The 20135-nt window shown below is 44.0% G+C and overlaps 1 protein-coding gene and 1 pseudogene across 2 annotated transcripts; both read left to right on the top strand.

The window, feature by feature from the left end:
• Positions 1–5054: 5054 nt before the first annotated feature.
• Positions 5055–9784, top strand: LOC125530168 (G-type lectin S-receptor-like serine/threonine-protein kinase At1g11300; annotated as a pseudogene). Its single transcript, XR_015602608.1, has 7 exons — positions 5055–6524; positions 6606–6707; positions 8215–8408; positions 8507–8714; positions 8794–9031; positions 9119–9269; positions 9389–9784. The product of XR_015602608.1 is annotated as a G-type lectin S-receptor-like serine/threonine-protein kinase At1g11300 (transcript).
• Positions 9785–12116: 2332 nt separating this feature from the next.
• Positions 12117–15927, top strand: LOC125530166 (G-type lectin S-receptor-like serine/threonine-protein kinase At1g11300). Its single transcript, XM_048694572.2, has 7 exons — positions 12117–13539; positions 13638–13739; positions 14271–14464; positions 14561–14768; positions 14846–15083; positions 15168–15318; positions 15404–15927. Exons 1-7 carry the CDS (start codon positions 12195–12197, stop codon positions 15704–15706), a joined length of 2541 nt encoding a protein of 846 aa, XP_048550529.1. The 5' UTR covers positions 12117–12194; the 3' UTR covers positions 15707–15927.
• The last annotated feature ends 4208 nt before the right edge of the window (positions 15928–20135 follow it).

Below are 20135 nucleotides of genomic sequence, written 5' to 3'. Positions count from 1 at the left end.
CTTGGTCACATAGGTGTCAAACGCATGAAGAAGCTCCATTCAGATGGACTTTTGGAGTCTCTTGATTACGAATCATTTGACACGTGCGAACCATGCCTTATGGGTAAAATGACCAAGACTCTGTTCTCAGGAACAATGGAGCGAGCAACCAACTTATTGGAAATCATGCATACTAATGTGTGCGGTCCAATGAGCGGTGAGGCTCGCGGTGGCTATCGTTATGTTCTCACCCTCATTGATGACTTGATTAGATATGGGTATGTCTACTTAATGAAGCACAAGTCTGAGACCTTTGAAAAGTTCAAGGAATTTCAGAGTGAGGTTGAGAATTAACGTGACAGGAAAATCAAGTTCTTGCGATCAGATCGTGGGGGAGAATACTTGAGTCATGAATTTGTCATGCACTTAAGGAAATGTGGAATTGTTTCACAACTCACGCCGCCTGAAACACCTCAGCGTAATGGTGTGTCCGAACGTCGTAATCGCACTCTATTTGATATGGTGTGATCTATGATGTCTCTTACCGATCTACCGCTGTCATTTTGGGGCTATACTTTAGAGACTGCCGCATTCACCTTAAATAGGGCTCCGTCGAAATCCGTTGAGACGACACCGTATGAATTATGGTTTGGGAAGAAACCTAATCTGTCGTTTCTAAAAGTTTGGGGATGCGATGCTTATGTCAAGAAACTTCAACCTGAAAAGCTCAAACCCAAGTCCGAAAAATGCGTCTTCATAGGATACCCTAAAGAAACTATTGGGTATACCTTCTACCTCAGATCCGAAGGCAAGATCTTTGTTGCCAAGAATGGATCGTTTCTAGAGAAAGAGTTTCTCTCGAAAGAAGTAAGTGGGAGGAAAGTAGAACTTGATGAAGTATTGCCTCTTGAACCGGAGAGTGGCGCAGCTCAAGAAAATGTTCCTGAGGTGCCTGCACCGACTAGAGAGGAAGTTAATGATGATGATCATGAAACTTCAGATCAAGTTTCTACTGAACTTCGTAGGTCCACAAGGACACGTTCCGCACCCGAGTGGTACGGCAACCCTGTCTTGGAAATCATGTTGTTAGACAACGGTGAACCTTCGAACTATGAGGAAGTGATGGCGGGCCTAGATTCCGACAAATGGCTAGAAGCCATGAAATCCGAGATAGGATCCATGTATGAAAACGAAGTATGGACTTTGACTGACTTGCCCGATGATCGGCGAGCCATAGAAAATAAATGAATCTTTAAAAGGAAGACAGACGCAGATGGTAATGTGACTATCTACAAGGCTCGACTCGTTGCTAAGGGTTATCGACAAGTTCAAGGGGTTGACTACGATGAGACTTTCTCACCCGTAGCAAAGCTAAAGTCCGTCCGAATCATGTTAGCAATTGCCGCATTCTATGATTATGAGATATGGCAAATGGACGTCAAAACGACATTCCTTAACAGCTTTCTTAAGGAAGAATTGTATATGATGCAGCCGGAAGGTTTTGTCGATCCTAAGAATGCTAACAAGGTGTGCAAGCTCCAACGCTCAATCTATGGGCTGGTGCAAGCATCTCGGAGTTGGAACATTCGATTTGATGAGATGATCAAAGCGTTTGAGTTTACACAGACTTATGAAGAAGCCTGTGTTTACAAGAAAGTGAGTGGGAGCTCCGTAGAATTTCTCATATTATATGTGGATGACATACTGTTGATGGGAAATGATATAGAATTCTTGGAAAGCATAAAGGCCTACTTGAACAAGTGTTTTTCAATGAAGGGCCTTGGAGAAGTTGCTTATATATTAGGCATCAAAATCTATAGAGATAGATCAAGACGCCTCATTGGTCATTCACAGAGTACGTAACTTGACAAGATATTGAAGAAGTTCAATATGGATCAGTCAAAGAAGGGGTTCTTGCCTGTGTTGCAAGGTACGAGATTGAGCACGGCTCAATGCCCGACCACGGCAGAAGATAGAGAAAAGATGAGTGTCGTCCCCTATGTCTCGGCCATAGGGCCTATCATGAATGCTATGCTGTGTACCAGACCTGATGTAAACCTTGCCGTAAATTTGGTAGGAAGGTACCAAAATAATCCCGGCATGGAACACTGGACAGCGGTCAAGAATATCTTGAAGTACCTTAAGAGGACTAAGGATATGTTTCTCGTTTATGGAGGTGACGAAGAGCTCGTCGTAAAGGGTTACGTCGATGCTAGCTTCAACACAGATCTGGATGACTCTAAGTCAGAAACCAGATACATGTACATTTTGAATGGTGGGGCAGTAAGCTGGTGCAGTTGCAAGCAAAGCGTTGTGACGGGATCTACATGTGAAGCGGAGTACATGGCAGCCTCGGAGGCAGCACAAGAAGCAATCTGGGTGAAGGAGTTCGTTACCGACCTAGGAGTCATTCCCAATGCGTCGGGCCCGATGAGTCTCTTCTATGACAATACTGGAGCTATTGCCCTTGCCAAGGAGCCCAGGTTTCACAGGAAGACCAGGCATATCAAGCGTCGCTTCAATTCCATTCGTGAAAGTGTTCAAAATGGAGACATAGATATTTGTAAAGTACATACGGACCTAAATGTAGCAGATCCGTTGACTAAACATCTCCCTAGAGCAAAACATGATCAACACTAGAACTCTATGGGTGTTCGATTCATCACAACGTAACTAGATTATTGACTCTAGTGTAAGTGGAAGACTATTGGAAATATGCCCTAGAGGCAATAATAAAATGGTTATTATTATATTTCCTTATTCATGATAATTGTCTATTGTTCATGCTATAATTGTGTTATCCAGAAATCGTAATACATGTGTGAATACATAGACCACAACACGTCCTTAGTGAGCCTCTAATTGACTAGCTTGTTGATCAAAAGATAGTCATGGTTTCCTGACTATGGACATTATATGTCATTAATAACGGGATCACATCATTAGGAGAATGATGTGATGGACAAGACCCAATCCTAAGCATAGCTCAAAGATCGTGTAGTTCGTTTGCTAGAGCTTTTCCGAATGCCAAGTATCATTTCCTTAGACCATGAGATTGTGCAACTCCCGGATACCGTAGGAGTGCTTTGAGTGTGCCAAACGTCACAATGTAACTGGGCGACTATAAAGGTGCACTACGGGTATCTCCAAAAGTGTCTGTTGGGTTGGCACGAATCGAGACTCGGATTTGTCACTCCGTATGACGAAGAGGTATCTCTGGGCCCACTCGGTAATGCATCATCATAATGAGCTCAATGTGACCAAGTGGTTGATCTCGGGATCATGCATTACGGTATGAGTAAAGTGACTTGCCGGTAACGAGATTGAACGAGGTATTGGGATACCGACGATCGAGTCTCGGGCGAGTAACGTACCGATTGACAACGGGAATTGTATACGGGATTGATTGAATCCTCGACATCGTGGTTCATCCGATGAGATCATCGAGGAGCATGTGGGAGCCAACATGGGTATCCAGATCCAGCTGTTGGTTATTGACCGGAGAGTCGTCTCGGTCATGTCTGCGTGTCTCCCGAACCCGTAGGGTCTACACACTTAAGGTTCGGTGACGCTAGGGTTGTAAAGATATTAGTATGCGGTAACCCGAAAGTTGTTCGGAGTCCCGGATGAGATCCTGGACGTCACGAGGAGTTCCGGACTGGTCCGGAGGTGAAGAATTATATATAGGAAGTCAAGTTTCGGCCATCGAGAAAGTTTCGGAGGTCACCAGTATTGTACCGGGACCACCGGAAGGGTCCCGGAGGTCCACCGGGTGGGGCCACCTATCCCGGAGGGGCCCATGGGCTGAAGTGGGGAAGGGAACCTGCCCCTGGTGGGCTGGTGCGCCCACCTTGGGCCTCCCCCTGCGCCTAGGGTTGGAAACCCTAGGGGTGGGGGGCGCCCCACTTGGCTTGGGGGGCAAGCCACCCCCCTTGGCCGCCGCCTCCCCCTTGAGATTCAATCTCTAGGGCCGGCGCCCCCCCTAGGAGCCATATATATAGTGGGGGGAGGGAGGGCAGCCGCACCCTAGCCCCTGGCGCCTCCCTCTCCCTCCCGTGACACCTCTCCCTCTCGCTGAGCTTGGCGAAGGGCCACCGTTGCTTCCACCATCACGCCGTCGTGCTGCTGGATCTCCATCAACCTCTCCTTCCCCTTGCTGGATCAAGAAGGAGGAGACGTCTTCCCAACCGTACGTGTGTTGAACGCGGAGGTGCCGTCCGTTCGGCGCTAAGTCATCGGTGATTTGGATCACGACGAGTACGACTCCATCAACCCTGTTCTCTTGAACGCTTCCGCTCGCGATCTACAAGGGTATGTAGATGCACTCCCCTCTCCCTCGTTGCTAGATGACTCCATAGATTGATCTTGGTGATGCGTAGAAAATTTTAAAATTCCGCGACGTTCCCCAACAGGAAGCACTACACTTCCTGCCCCCAAATAGCCCGGCCTATTTTGCGCGACAAGCTGCCCAGATGGAGCAAATAAAAAATGATATTCAAACTTCCATGAATGGTGTTACTATTACCGAGATGGAGGGGAGATGATTTTATTTTCATTTTTAGATAATATATCGAAATGCTCTTGGAAACTGTATGTATAACACATCATTTCTTATTTTGCAACAAAATGTATCACAAATAGTATAAAAAAAGAAACAATGCCGGGCTCACCATAATTTCCAGGCATCTTGTGTTGTTTAGAAGTTGTTATCTTTGAATGTGTTCTCTATTCTGTTTCTGACATCGGCAACATAATCTGTAGCAGAAACAAGATACCCCTCTGTAAAGTAGTGATCTAAAAGATCTTATATTTAGTTTACAGAGGGAGTACATATTAAGATACTTTAAGACAATTAGGGATGAGAATAAAAAGCAGGCTCCAAACTGCATCCAGGATATAGCAGCCGGGCCGGTATAACTTATATTTCAGTCGCTAGTCTGACTGGTAAGCAAGTGACGATGGCATCCCAACTCGGACGTGAACAGCTCAGATGTCAACTCCATCCAACGCACATTCAACTACCCCAAGCCAATCTACCAAAATTCCACAAGCTTTGCATTATTCAATCCTCAGCCGAGATGTCTGTTATGACAAGTCGTTCTCTCGTTATTTTTTTGTTTTTTGCTTGTGACTTTGTGAGCAAGGCTCGATGCAAGCCAACCATCTTAGCACCACCAATAGAATGGCCTACTAGCTACCGATGAATTGGCCGGCTCCCCCATGCTGCACCAGCACTACAGTTCTGATCCTTCTCATCCTCTTGCCGTTGAGTGCTTCCGACGACCGGCTTGTCCCCGGTAAGCCGCTCTCCCCAAACTCCACCATCGTCTCCGACGGCGGTGCTTTCGCCTTAGGTTTCTTCTCGCCTTCCAACTCCAGCACTCCAGCCCGACTGTACCTCGGCATATGGTACAACGATGTTCCTGAGCTCACCACCGTGTGGGTCGCCAACCGAGAAACTCCGGCCACCAACACGACTACACTGATGCTCTCCCTCACCAACACCTCCAATCTTGTTCTATCCGACGGTGATGGCAGTGGCCGTGCCGTTTGGATGACGACTAACGTGACTACTCCCATGGGATCGTCTCCCCCTGTGGCAGTGCTTCTGAACAACGGCAACCTCGTCATCCGGTCATCGAACGGCACCACGTTATGGCAGAGCTTTGACCATCCAACCGACACGTTCCTCCCTGGCATGAAGCTCCGGATCCGGTACAACAAGCCTGGCACTAGTGACCGTCTGGTTTCTTGGAAGGGCCCTGGCGACCCTTCGTCGGGGCGCTTCTCCTACGGCGGCGATCCAATCACGTTCCTCCAAGTAATTCTTTGGGATGGGGATCGCCCGATTTCACGCAGCGGGCCATGGACAGCGTACCTGGTGAAGAGCGAGCGTCGATACCAGCAGGCGAACACCAGCGCGGACATCATCATCTACCTAGCCGTCGTGGACAGCGACGAGGAGATCTACATCACCTACAGCCTCTCCGACGGCGCCCCACACACCAGGTACGTGTTGACCTACTCCGGAGAGTACCTAGTCCAGAGTTGGAATAGCAAAACATTGACGTGGTTAGTCCTCGGGAAGTGGCCATCCCCCGAATGCAACCGGTATGGTTATTGTGGCACATATGGCTACTGCGATGAGACAGCAGCGCCAATCCCGACGTGCAAGTGCTTTGATGGCTTCGAGCCGGCAAACATGGTGGACTGGACCAATGGTAGTTTTTCAGCAGGGTGCCGGCGAAAAGAGCCACTGCAAGGGTGCACCGACGGCTTCTTGGCCCTGTCAAGGATGAAGTCGCCTGACAGATTTTCAATTGTCGGCGGGGGCACGAGTACGTTCGAGGAGTGTGCGGCTGAGTGCAAGCGCAACTGCTCGTGTGTGGCATACGCGTATGCCAACCTTGGCAGCGGCAGGTCCAGGGGAAACGTGACGAGGTGCTTGGTGTGGTCTGGGGAATTGGTTGACACTGGGAAAATAGGCGAAGAGCATAGCGACACACTCTATCTCCGACTTGCAGGCTTGGACGCAACATCATCTGGTGCCACCTGCCAAATCCCTCCCTCTATACTAGCTATGATTGTTATTTTTTATGCTATGTATGAATTTATGTATTTTGCAGGTAAAGGAACAAAGAGGAATGTTCTGAAGATTGTGCTGCCAGTTTTAGGAAGCAGTTTTCTGCTATTTGTATGCACTTCATTGGCATGGTTAAAACTCAAAGGTAAACTTGCTATTCCGCTATGTGATAATCCATATTTACTTACCACAATTTGGTGTCTACTTCTATATTGTGTCCTTCAACTAAAAATCATTGAACCCACACAAAGTAGAGCGAAAAAACACTTAGGTGAGTTAATGATTGGTTTAACCGACATCCATTGCAAACGATGTGATGGCAATGGACAATATTCAAGCTATTTCCTCCATTCCAGATTAAATGAAGTTCAACTTTTGTGCTCAGTCAAGCCTTTAAATATGATCAAGTCTGTATGAAAATATGCTAACATCTGCAACATTAAATATGCATAGTATAAAAATAAATTTTATTATGAAACTAAATGGCACTTTCATGTTAATATATTTTCTATAGATTTGATCAAACTTCAAATTTGGACTAAGGACAAAAATATAACTTCAATAAATATGGAATAGAGGAAGTAGCAACTAGGGGCATGTTATGAGCTAAGTTTTCTAAGCAAATGGCGACTAAGTTTCCTGGTTGCCTCTAAAGGTTTGGCTCCTTCCACCTTGTACAGAATATAAAGTGGCCATCGATTTCTTTCCGCCTGCAATTTCCTCAGTTTCTCTGGACTGCTACGACTTCTCATAACTGACATATTGGCCCGTTAGATTATTTTACTCAGCATGGGACTTGAGTCTTCAACTTGAACTGGTTCTAGGATAAAAGCTATAAGACTCCTACCTTCCAATGGTTAGGCTCACCTCCACCATAAAAAGGCTGCCCTTGGAGCATATCCAGGCCTCAAATATCTATATACAACTGTTACTCCCTAAAAACAAATATTTTTAGAGAGTTACACTATCTAAAACTTCCTATAAAATGTGTAACTCCTTCAAATATGACGAGATAAGTTTAGGGAGGAGCAAATTCCGCCTATATTTGAGAAAAAGTTGCTCCCTCCCAATCCTAGCCCTATCCCACCAAAAAGTGAGTTATATTCAGGGAAGGACTGTGCACAAAAATTGAACCCCTCAACTTTTGAGGAGTTAAGTTTGGAGGTATGGTATATGGAGTTAACTTTCAGGGTAAGGGGTAGTGATATTCTAAGAATCGGTTCTTTTACTGTATTAAACAAGAACATGCCATAAGATGGGAGTCCACATGCCAGAAATCATACTCAACATGGACATGGTTCAGGAAACAAGAGGAATGATTGGTCACTATATTATGGATTAAAAAATTAATGTATTTTATTGTGTGCGTACACAAGCATATCAGGCAAAAATGGGGGTAAGGGCAACAACCAGAGAGAAATTGTGTTTCTTCTACCGTGCGTACATTATCTAAAATGTCAAGTCATGGTCATATTAAGTCTATAGTTTTCCACATTGATAGAAGTGCCCCATGGGTTGTTTGATCTAATTTTGTGAGTCTGTAAAGTGAATAGTAGACAAACATCAGCAATTTGAGGGGTCAAAACAACTATTTATGAGTATTATTTTTGCATCTAAGATACTTATTAGGGGTTATAACATTGTGGAAGCAGGCAAGAGAGAAAAATGGAGAAAACGGAGGAATGTATCATTGGATGGTATGAGTACCTCTTACGAACTTAGTGAAGGAAACTTTTCTCATGACCATGATTTCCCATTTGTAAGATTTGAGGAAATTGCCTTCGCAACACACAATTTCTCTGAAGCATGTGTGATTGGACAAGGAGGCTTTTGAAAAGTTTACAAGGTAAATCTTTAGTAGTTTTCTAATATTCTTATAAATCAACAAAATTGAGTGGTTCACATAACAAACATAAATCATGATCTTAACTTAAAATTTTCCAGGGATTGTTAGGCGGGAAAGAAGTTGCTGTCAAGAGGCTAAGTAGGGATTCTCAACAAGGAACAAAGGAGTTCAAGAATGAAGTAATTCTAATTGCCAAACTACAACACAGAAACTTGGTTCAACTTCTCGGGTGTTGTGCAGAAGGAGATGAAATGTTGTTGATTTATGAGTACCTCCCTAACAAAAGCTTAGATGCTACACTTTTTGGTACAAATTCTAACAACACACTATTTCATAAAACAACTCAAAAACAAGTTTGCTCACATTTTTATAGCTATGTTTACAGATGGTTCGAGAAAAATGTTGCTAGATTGGGTGACACGATTTAATATAATCAAAGGGGTCGCAAGGGGTCTTCTTTACCGACACCAAGATTCAAGACTGACCATAATTCATAGGGATCTTAAAGCTGGAAATGTTTTGCTAGATGCAGAGATGAAACCCAAGATAGCGGATTTTGGTATGGCAAGGATCTTCGGAGATAACCAACAAAATGCGAATACCCAACGTGTTGTCGGAACCTAGTAAGTATGCATTGTGAAACACTCATACTGAGTTTTCAATCAATTCAACTCCCACTCGGTAACTGCTGCAATTGAAATGACAAGCAGTGGTTACATGGCTCCTGAGTATGCAATGGAGGGTGTCTTCTCTACGAAGTCCGACGTCTATAGCTTTGGAGTGTTAGTATTGGAGGTCGTAACCGGTATAAGGAGAAATTCCAGTAATCAAACCATGGGCTTCCCTAGCCTCATAGTCTATGTAAGTACATATATATAAGACTTCCCTCGAGTTCCATTTTGTAGGTGCATGAGTTTCTGAAACAATTTTTAGTTTGACATACAAAATGAAAAATAATATGATGTTCTTGGTTGTTTCAGTCATGGAATATGTGGAAGGAAGGGAAGACAGAGGAACTGCCAGACTCATCTATCATGCATACTTGTTCACTAGATGAAGTTTTGCTTTGTATCCACATAGCACTGTTATGTGTCCAAGAGAACCCAGATGACAGACCCCTCATGTCATTAGTCGTGTTTATCCTAGAGAATGGAAGCACCACACTTCCAGCCCCCAGTCGCCCTGCCTACTTTGAGCGGCGAAGCATTGAAACGCTGCAAATTGGAGATGATATTCAGAACTCTGTGAATGGTTTTACTCTGACTGAGATAGAGGCGCGATGAAATGATGGTTCTTCTGTCCTATATGTATTGAATATATTATCAAAAGATGTCAGGCTAAACAAAATGGCTATATAACACATCTGTTGTTTAGTAGTCATTACTTTCCACTTTTGGCCTTGATAAATCGCAGCCTCAGTTTGGAAGACCAAAAAACATGTTATCAAGGTGCATACAAAATTTCAGCAAAAGCATATTGATGAAAGTGATTTCACACCGATACAAGTGATAGATTCAGTGACTATTTGGTTGAACGTGCTGTCATTTCTCTTGTCCCTTTGGTTGATTTGCTTTGGCTTTTATTCGTACAATTTGATTCTGTTTTCAGCGAGAGAGCATCCTCTTGCTAATTTGTGTCTTTAACACTTCCTGCTCCTAATTTCATCTCTCAAGAAAACTACAACCAAGACAGGTCCCGGAAATAAATAACAGGAGTACAGGACCGTAGGCTTCCAGCTAGTAACCACCATCAGTTCCCAAAACAGCTCTAAGCATAAGCTACACGAGTCTCACCAGCTGATACAAATGGGGTTCTTTCTGCATAGTATCCAGGACACATGTTCTATCCTGGTGTCCGTACTCTGTTTTTTCTTTAGAAAAGGAGGATTACCCCCGGCTTCTACGTCAGAGTGATACATGCAGCCCCTTTATTAAGCAAAGTATCCGAAAGGTCTGCGGTCCAGTACAAGCTCGCTCAGAGCTGAAAAAGTAATAAAAAAGGTACCGGCGAAAATAGGATGAGATGACTAAACATGTACAATAATCCACTTCTGAGCCCAGACTCATCTGCACCCACGCTGAGGAAAAAAAATCAAAACAAATACTAAAAAAATTAAAAAAAATCATTTTTTTGCATGGTAGATAATTTGATGCGTGAGGTTCGCTCCAATTTTCAAATCATTTGGATATCTGAGAAGCTCTCAGCAAAAAAGACAAATTTGGAAAATGTAAAAAGTTTACTGTTCATGCGCTATTCTGACCCGATTTATCTTTTTTGCTGAGAGCTATTAAGATGTCCAAATGATCTAAAAATTGGAGCGGAACAACTCATGCAAGAAATTTTCTATCATGCAAAATAAATGGAATTTTTTGAATTTTCTAGTATTTTTTGACTTTTTTCTGACAAGTTGTAGATGAGTCTAGGCACCGAAACACTGCTCTCAAATAACTAGCCTACTGGACCGTCATCTAAACCGGTTGTAGATATCTCGTGCTACCATCTCTCATCGGGTAGACCCAGTAATCAAAGGCTCCCTGGCTTCCGCAGGATTGACTAATGATCACATACGGATCCGAGCAGTGGCCCTGTAGATAATTTGCAAAAAAAAATATACAAGTTTGTCTGTTAAAAACCATATCATTTTTGCAGTTCCATATATTCTAAAGTAATGTGCATACTCCTATCCGAATATGTCTCATAGTATTTAGCTCTACTCCATTTAGCCACGTCCCAAATAACGTGTGAATACTATTTCGAGGGGTGATATTAAAGGCTATATGAATTGAACGCCATAATAGTTTTGCCAGCGGACAATCGAGAAAGAGTTATTTAATAGTTTCATCTTGATCACAAAAGCAACATCGTTGACTCCCCTCCCAATTACGCTTTGCCAAGCTATCCTTAGTCAAAATCACCTCTTTATGAACAAACAACATGAAGACTTTGATTCTTAACGGCATTTTGATCTTTCAAATATGTATCGATTTCGAAATCTGACATGTATGTACTCTGTTATTTGGTTAATGTAATGTGTGTGGTTGTCCTCAACGAAAATAGACAACTGACAGCAAAAGCCATGGCGAACAAACAAACGATGAACTGAAAGAGGGCGCTGCCGCCATCATTGTACAGTTTGATCCTTTTCTCGGTATCTGACCGGAATCAATACAAATTAATAGTCGATCCTAGTGCTACAGCATTCCGTGAACAAAAAAGTTTAAAAAAACCTGACTAAGCGCAAGGCGTACAACATCACACAGGGACCAAGACATGCCTTCAGCATCAGGTCGATTCAATATTGGAAACGTGGTGGATTTCCCGCCAATTATCAGGAACAGGTCTTCAAGGTGATTTACTATGGTTCACCCGCGAACGATCTCAGAAATAAAAATAACAAATGATAAATTTCAAGATTTACTATGGCATAATAATCATGCTTTATAATTTAACCGTGTTGTTTTATTTTCTAACAAGGTCTACTAGCCGGAGCAGCCAGGCCGGTATTGCTTACTATTTCAGTCACTAGCCTGACTAGTCAGCAGTGACAGTGGCATCCCAACTCCGACGTGGACAGCTGAGATGTCAACTCCATCCAACACACTCTCAACTGCTCCTGTCCAAAAGACTTTGAATTATTGAAGCATCTGCTTCCGGAATCGAACATGTATAGATAGATAATAGATGCTGGAACTTGTCGTTCTCCTTCTTCGAACCATTTTCTTGCTTGTGATCAAACCTCAATACAAGACACCCACTTAGCAGTATCAATTCTGGCCTCAACTACCGATGGATTGGCCGGCTTTCCCATGCTTCACTAGGACAGGACTGTTGATACTTCTGATCTTCCTGCCATTGAGAACGTCCGAAGACCGGCTTGTACCCGGCAAAACACTGTCCCCTGGCGCCACCATCATCTCCGACGGAGGTACCTTTGCATTAGGCTTTTTCTCTCTGTCCAAATCCAGCATCCCGACACAGATGTACCTCGGCATCTGGTACAACAACATCCCTGAGCTCACCGTGGTGTGGGTTGCCAACCGAGAAAACCCGGCCAGCAACACGACTTCACCGATGCTCTCCCTCACCAACTCCTCAAATCTTGTTCTATCAGATGGTGATGGCGGTGGCCGTGTCATTTGGACAACGACCAACATGGGTGCCGCCATGGGCTCGTCTACCCCTGTGGCAGTGCTTCTAAACACCGGCGACCTCGTCATCCGCTCGCTAAACGGCACCACGTTGTGGCAGAGCTTCGAGCACCACACCGACACATTCCTTCCTGGCATGAAGCTCCGGTTCAAGTACATGCAAAATGGAACTAGCGACCGCCTGGTATCCTGGAAGGGTCCTAGTGACCCTTCGCCGGGGCGCTTCTCCTATGGTGGCGACACAAGCACATTCCCTCAAATATTCTTATGGGACGGGGAGCGTCCGGTGTCCCGTAGCGCTCCATGGACGGGGTACCTGGTGAAGAGCGAGCTTCGATACCAGCAGGCAAATGGCAGTGCAGATGTTATCATCTACTTGGCGGTAGTCGATGGCGACGATGAGATCTATACTACCTACAGCGTCCCTGATGGTGCCCCACACACTAGGTACGTGCTGACCTACTTTGGCGAGTTCCAAATCCAGAGCTGGAGTAGTAATACATCGGCATGGGTAGTTCTTGGGAAATGGTTGTCCCTCGAATGCAACCACTACGGCTATTGCGGCATGTACGGGTACTGCGATGAGACATCAGTGCCCGTCGCGACATGCAAGTGCCTCCACGGCTTCGAGCCAGCAAACACGGTGGAGTGGACAGGTGGAAAATTTTCAGCAGGGTGCCAACGAATGGAGCCACTACGAGGGTGCAATGATGGCTTCTTGGCCTTGCCAGGGATGAAGTCGCCCGACAAGTATTCGCTTGTCGGTGGCGGTAGGAGTACATTTGAGGAGTGTGCAACAGAATGCAACCGCAACTGCTCCTGTGTTGCATACTCACATGCCAACTTAAGCAGCAGCGGGTCCAAGAGAAACATGACGAGGTGCTTGGTCTGGTCCGGGGAGTTGCTTGACACAGGGAAAATAGGTGAAGAGTTGGGGAGTGACACGCTCTATCTCCGACTTGCAGGACTGAATGCAACATCTGGTGCCAAACCCCTCCACCTCTGGAAATTTATTTCTCTTACACTAGAAAACTGTCACTATTGTTTTTATATGACATGTATCGACTCATGTCTTGCACAGGTAAAAGAAGAAAGAGTAATGCAGTGAAGATTGTGCTACCAGTTTTAGGAAGCAGTGTTATAGTGCTCATATGCATTTCGTTGGCATGGTTCAAATTCAAAGGTACGCTTAGTGTTTTTCCACTACAAAGGTAGTTCACGTTTGCTTCCTAAGTTTCGCGCTTACTATTGTAATGTACGTTTGGCATACAAATATTGACATCCACGCATAAAACTAGAGCGAATAACGTCCTCCTCTAAGCCTAGCGCTGTTTTTAACCTTGGACTCAAGTGTAAGATTGAAAAAGTACAAGTGTATGCTAGAGAAACCTACTCAACATGGAGATGGTTCAGAAAACAAGTGTGATGGTGGCCACAATATTATGGACTTGAAAATTGACGTGTTTAATCAAGGGAGCATTTATGTTTCTTCTAACATGTGTAATTTATCTTATATGTCAAGCGATGAGCATATTGTTAACTCGATGGTTTCCACAAGGAGAGAAGTAGACCATAGATTATTTTCTCTAAATTTTCTTAGTTCATAACAGATATAATAGACTGACACAACTGAATTTAGGGGTAAAGCAACTTGTTTTTTCTATGTCTATCATAAACATTTTTGAGGTGAAATTGTTATACATTCTGAATGCAGGCAAGAAAAAAACTGGGAGAAACCACAAGAATGTATTGCTGGATCCAATGAGTACCTCACATGAACTTGGTGAAGTACACCCTGAACACAATCATGAATTCCCATTTGTAACATTTGAGGAAATTGCACTAGCAACACACAATTTCTCTGAAACATGTGTGATAGGACAAGGAGGCTTTGGCAAAGTTTTCAAGGTAACACACTTGGTAATAATCGATCATTCGTTCTATAATCAAGAGATTTGAAAGCTAATCTAATCGACAGCTAGGTTTTACCTTTAAATTCTACAGGGATTGTTAGGAGATCAAGAAGTTGCCGTCAAGAGGCTGAGTAGGGATTCTAAACAAGGAACAAAGGAGTTCAAGAATGAAGTAATTCTAATTGCCAAATTGCAGCATAGGAACTTGGTTCAACTGCTCGGGTGTTGTGCGGAGGGAGATGAAAAACTTCTAATTTATGAGTATCTACCAAACAAGAGCTTAGATGCCACCCTTTTCGGTACATATTATAAAAACACACCATGATTCCCTAAAAACTACTCAAAAAATCATGCTCACCTTTCCTTCTGTATACAGATGATTCAAGAAAAATGTTGCTAGATTGGGAAACACGGTTTAGTATAATCAAAGGAGTTGCAAGGGGACTTCTTTACCTACACCGAGATTCAAGATTAACCATAATTCATAGAGATCTTAAAGTTGGAAATGTTTTGCTAGATGCAGAGATGAAACCAAAGATAGCAGATTTTGGAATGACAAGGATCTTTGGAGATAACCAACAAAATGCAAATACCCAACATATTGTGGGAACATAGTGAGTATCCTTTGAAACATCATTTAAATTTTGAATCAATTGTGCTCTAATACATTAATTTTTGAAATCAAAATAATCAAGCAGTGGTTACATGGCTCCTGAGTACGCAATGGAAGGTGTCTTCTCTACCAAGACTGATGTCTATAGCTTCGGTGTGGTGCTATTGGAGGTTGTAACCGGCATTAGGAGGAACTCCAACAGTCAAACGATGGGCTTCCCCAGCCTCATACTCTATGTGAGTATCTACACAAGAGTTCTCTCAAGTTCTATTTTCATCAACAAACGAAACAAAAATAATACGGTGTTCTTGGTTATTTCAGTCTTGGAATATGTGGAAGGAAGGGGAGACAGAGAAACTGCCAGACTCGTCGATCAAGGACACTTGTTCACTAGACGAAGTTTTGCTTTGCATCCATGTAGCGCTATTGTGTGTCCAAGACAACCTGGATGATAGGCCCCTCATGTCATCAGTTGTCTTCGTCCTAGAGAACGGAAGCACCACACTTCCAGCCCCAGATCGCCCTGCATACTTTGTGCGACGGAGCGTTGAAGCGGTGCAAATTGGAGATGATATTCAGACTTCCGTGAACAGTGTTACTCTTACCGAGATAGAGGGGAGATGATATTCCGACTTCATGTTTTTTTTTTGCGGGAAGACTTCATGTGTTGTTTGAAAGCCGCTATCTCTGGTTGTCTTTTGTTTTATGTTCCTTCTTTTTTCTTCATGACAGCCTCGGTTTGGAAAAGAAAGGAAGATATCAAGGTGCACACAAAAATTTCTTGAAAAAACAAGTCGATGAAAGTGAAATCACAATAGACACAAGTGATGGAGCAGGTGGTGGTGTACTTGTCACCCGTTGTTGCAATGGGTTTTCTGCGACATCGATCCACCCCGTGTACGTAAGATGAGTATGTTGACTGTCGTGGAGTGCATGCATTCATAGGAAGCTCTGAAGTCTAAACCGCAAGTCATTGGCATCAGCATCGGCATCGGCATCGCCATCTGGTGAATTTTCATCCAAGCATTGTGGGCGACTCTCTGTGACTACAAGGTGATTTAATCTGGTCAGATCTATGAATGGTTTCTGAAAGAGAACGTAAAAAAATGATGAATCACCAGATTTACGCCGGGATATACAAGCTATATATATAACCTATACTTTGTTGTGTGCATCAACTCGTGCAAAGGCCGGGAGTATACGCACCCTCCTTTTGCGAAGAAGATACTCCCTGCAGACTGCAGTCCATATTAATTGAGGCAAACTTTAATCAAAGGGAGTGTTGTTTCTCGTGGGAACATTGTGAGCAAGAGAATATATATTCAGCGTCGTTCCAAGCGGGGGCTTTTCAATCACCTGCCACCCTCGTGTGTCGCAAGCTCGTGCCAAAAGCCAGAAATCAACTGCAGTTGTTCACTCAGCGCGTCAGCGGACATGTGCGCCCGCACTACGCCAGCACCCCAAAAAATGTCGGACCGGACCGTCGCTCTCGGCGACCGTGGATGTGCTGAAACTAGCCAATAGGGCACTCGTGTGGAGCTCGACAAGGACTTGAGAAGAAATGTCAGGGTGTTGGCTAGCCAGCTAGTGTTGGAAATATGAGCAATTTATCAAATGATTTTATTAATAGAAATACTAGATAATACATGACTAATATAGTAGAGATAAAACAAGTCATGCGTTCTGACAGAGAGAAGGTAAATAGTTTCTGCATATATGAACCGTAGCCTATTATATCTAAAGCAGACAGTATAGCAAGTAGCATATATGAAGTAGAACCTATCATGTGTAGAGACAAGGATTAGAATAAGGAACTGCAGCAGAACCTTTAGTACGAAAGACAAGAACACGTACGGGACAGTAGCAGGAGAAGCGCTGGACTTGGGGTCGGTGTCCTCGCCTGCATGTCGTCGAGGAGGTCGTGGACGTCGGGGAAGAAGTCGTCGTCAGGGAAGTAGTCGTCGGCGACCGGATCGTCCGTGATGAAGCAGCCAGTAATCGCGCTGAGCGCTCCCCAAAAATCTTATCACCCTTCTCCCGCACAGGACTCAAAAGGTGCGGTTTCGGAGGTCTACTATCCCGACTTGCGGTGCACGCCGCAAGACGGGATCAGGAAGAACGTAGCAGCAGCGCAGTGGTCGGAACTTTGTGGCGAGAGGAAGAGGAGTTTCTGTTGTGTCTCTTTGGAGAGGAGCGACCTATCTTATATAGGCACAGGAGAAGGACGCGAAGAGGCTGCGGCAGGAGGTGAAGCAACGAAGGGAGACGAAGCGAACAGGCAGCGACCGAAGAGGCGCATCATTCGAATTCAGTGTCCACTACAGAAAATGTTTCAACTCCCACATGACTTTTCGTATACCCGTCGTGCATGGTAAAAATTTAGATATCGGCTCGGCTCATTCACGCAACCCGCGGCGCGTCGTGACAAGGCGTGGCGTGGCGAAGCGGGCGGCGGAGCGCGCGTGGATATCCCTCTTGTACTCATGCTCGTACAAGTGGGGAAAGAACCTCCCTTATAAGGAGGTCCAACTCCCACTAAACTAGCAATGTGAGACTAAACTTTAGTAGTATCCCTTGCCTTGCACAAATGGGCTAAGTGGACCTGTAGGATTTATTAGGAATTTCTGAAATAGTTATTGGGCTGCCCAAAATAGACTAAATTCCAGCCATCCCCCATTAGATCCTAGAGGCACACAGAAATTTGCCTTTGATTACAAAACACTATTTTATATACCAGTACTGCAGTGGAGACTGTTAAGTTGAACTTCCACCTAGAACTCTATGCTACACTAGTAAGCAACTTGAACAGTGGATTAGGCCTTGAACTGCAAGTTTTCTGCGAATCTAGCTTCACATAAAGCCTTGACCGATACGTGGCTACCGTGGATCTTCCTCGCGGGTGGAGCTTATGCGTCATACTCCGTGACCTTTCATGAGTTTACTAGAGAGAACCCTACTCTCATAGATTGCGACGTTTGACAATCAGACTCATATAGGTGTGTTCTTCAAAAGATGTTCTGCAGGATAACATCTCTGCTTAAATAAGCCACTTAGAACACATTAAGATATACATCAACATGCCATGCAGATTAGGAGAGTATTGCATTTTCATGGAGTGGTATTGTGAATAGTAAGGATACTCTCCTCTCAGTTGACCAATAGCTTGTCTTCCACATCTAATTCACGGGATCTCCGATCACAAAGAATAGGTTACCACTGTGAACAACTCATATTGTGGGTCTCATACCCATCTCACTCGATGAATTATCTATCACATTACGTGATAGACCCTTGGTAAAAGGATCTGCCACATTTTTAGCCATTTGGATATAATCCAACACAATAACTCCGGAGTTTTTCATTTTCCTGACAGACTTTAACCTTCTCTGAACGTGTCTTGATGACTTCATGTTATCCTTTGAGTTGCTCACTTTCGTGATCACAGTTTGATTGTCGCAGTTCATAAGGACACTCGGTACAGGTTTCTCAACAACCGGCAAGTCATTCAAGAGCCGGCGAAGCCAATCTACTTCAACCGTAGTTGTATCTAGTGTTGTGAGTTCTGCTTCCATTGTTGACCTCGCTAAGATGGTCTGCTTGCAAGACTTCCAAGAAACAGTGCCACCTCCATGAGTGAATACATAACCGCTCATGGCCTTTATCTCATCAGCATCTGAGATCCAGTTTGAGTCACTATACCCTTCAAGCACCTTTGGATGTCCGGTGTAGTGAATTCCATAATTTACAGTGCCTTTCAAATAACGCAAAACTCTTTCTAAAGCTTTCCAATGCACATCTTCTGGTTTTGAAACAAACCGACTCAATTTGCTAACAGCAAAAGAGATGTCAGGTCTTGTAGCACTGGCTAAGTACATAAGCGAGCCAATAATCTGAGAATACTTCAATTGGTCTCTAGCAATTCTTCGATTCTTTCAAAGAAACACACTAGCATTATATGGTGTTGGAGAGGACTTGCAGTCACTATAGCCAAAGCGACTCAAGATCTTTTCCACATAGTGAGATTGAAGCAATGTAATCCCACCATCATCGTCTCTCAATAACTTGATGTTCAGAATGACATCAGCCATTCCTAAATCCATCATCTCAAAACAACGAGATAGGAAATCCTTGACCTCCTTAATAACATTCAGATTGGTTCCGAAAATCAGTATGTCATCAACATACAAGCACAGGATAACTCCCTCGCCCCCACCATGGCGATAGTACACACATTTGTCAGCTTCATTCACAACAAAGCCTGCAGCTGTTAAAGTTCTTTCAAACTTCTCATGCCACTGTTTGGGTGCTTGCTTAAGTCCGTACAAAGACTTCAGCAATTTGCACATTTTTCCTTCCTGACCATCTAGTACAAACCCATCTGGTTGTTCCATATAAATTTCCTCGTCCAACTCTCCATTTAGGAAAGCAGTCTTAACATCCATTTGATGAACGAGAAGACCATGCGAGGCAGTTAGTGAAAGTAGAACTCGAATAGTGGTCAGTCGAGCCACATGTGAGTAAGTATCAAAGAAGTCTTCACCTTTCTTTTGGGTATAACCCTTAGCCACGAGCCGAGCCTTATACTTTTCAATAGTACCATCAGGCCTAAGCTTCTTCTTGAATACCCATTTGCATCCTATAGGTTTGCACCCATAAGGACGATCAGTTATCTCCCAAGTTTCATTCGCCAAGATGGAATCCATCTCGCTACGAACCGCTTCCTTCCAGTAGTCAGCATCTTCAGATGCATAGACCTCTGAAATAGAACTAGGAGTGTCATCTATGAGGTACACAAGAAAATCATCACCAAAGGACTTTGCAGTCCTCTGTCTCTTGCTCCTAATAGGAACTTCATTGTTTTCCTCCACGGGACTTTCAAAGTGTTCCATCGAAATTGTAGGTTCGGTAATTGTAACTGGTTACTGATTCGATGAACTAGGCATCTCCTGATTAGATGAGGTAGCCATATTCTTCATGGGAAAGATATCTTCAAAGAAAGTCGCATCATTCGACTCCATGATCGTATCGACATGCATGTCAGGTACCTCAGATT

Source organism: Triticum urartu, chromosome 5A (assembly GCF_056163025.1).
Source record: "Triticum urartu cultivar PI428250 chromosome 5A, HENAU_Tu73, whole genome shotgun sequence".
NCBI classification, from domain to species: Eukaryota; Viridiplantae; Streptophyta; class Magnoliopsida; order Poales; family Poaceae; genus Triticum; species Triticum urartu.
Note: the sequence above shows the minus strand (reverse complement) of the source record. Positions and strands in the feature narration are given on the sequence as shown.

Excerpts from the sequence above, each read along its gene's own strand:
- LOC125530166 (XM_048694572.2), top strand. The coding sequence starts at position 12,195 with ATGGATTGGCCGGCTTTCCCATGCTTCACTAGGACAGGACTGTTGATA. Across the intron at positions 14,465-14,560 it reads GCTTTGGCAAAGTTTTCAAG|GGATTGTTAGGAGATCAAGA; the intron begins GTAACACACTTG and ends TAAATTCTACAG. Across the intron at positions 15,319-15,403 it reads TCCCCAGCCTCATACTCTAT|TCTTGGAATATGTGGAAGGA; the intron begins GTGAGTATCTAC and ends TGGTTATTTCAG.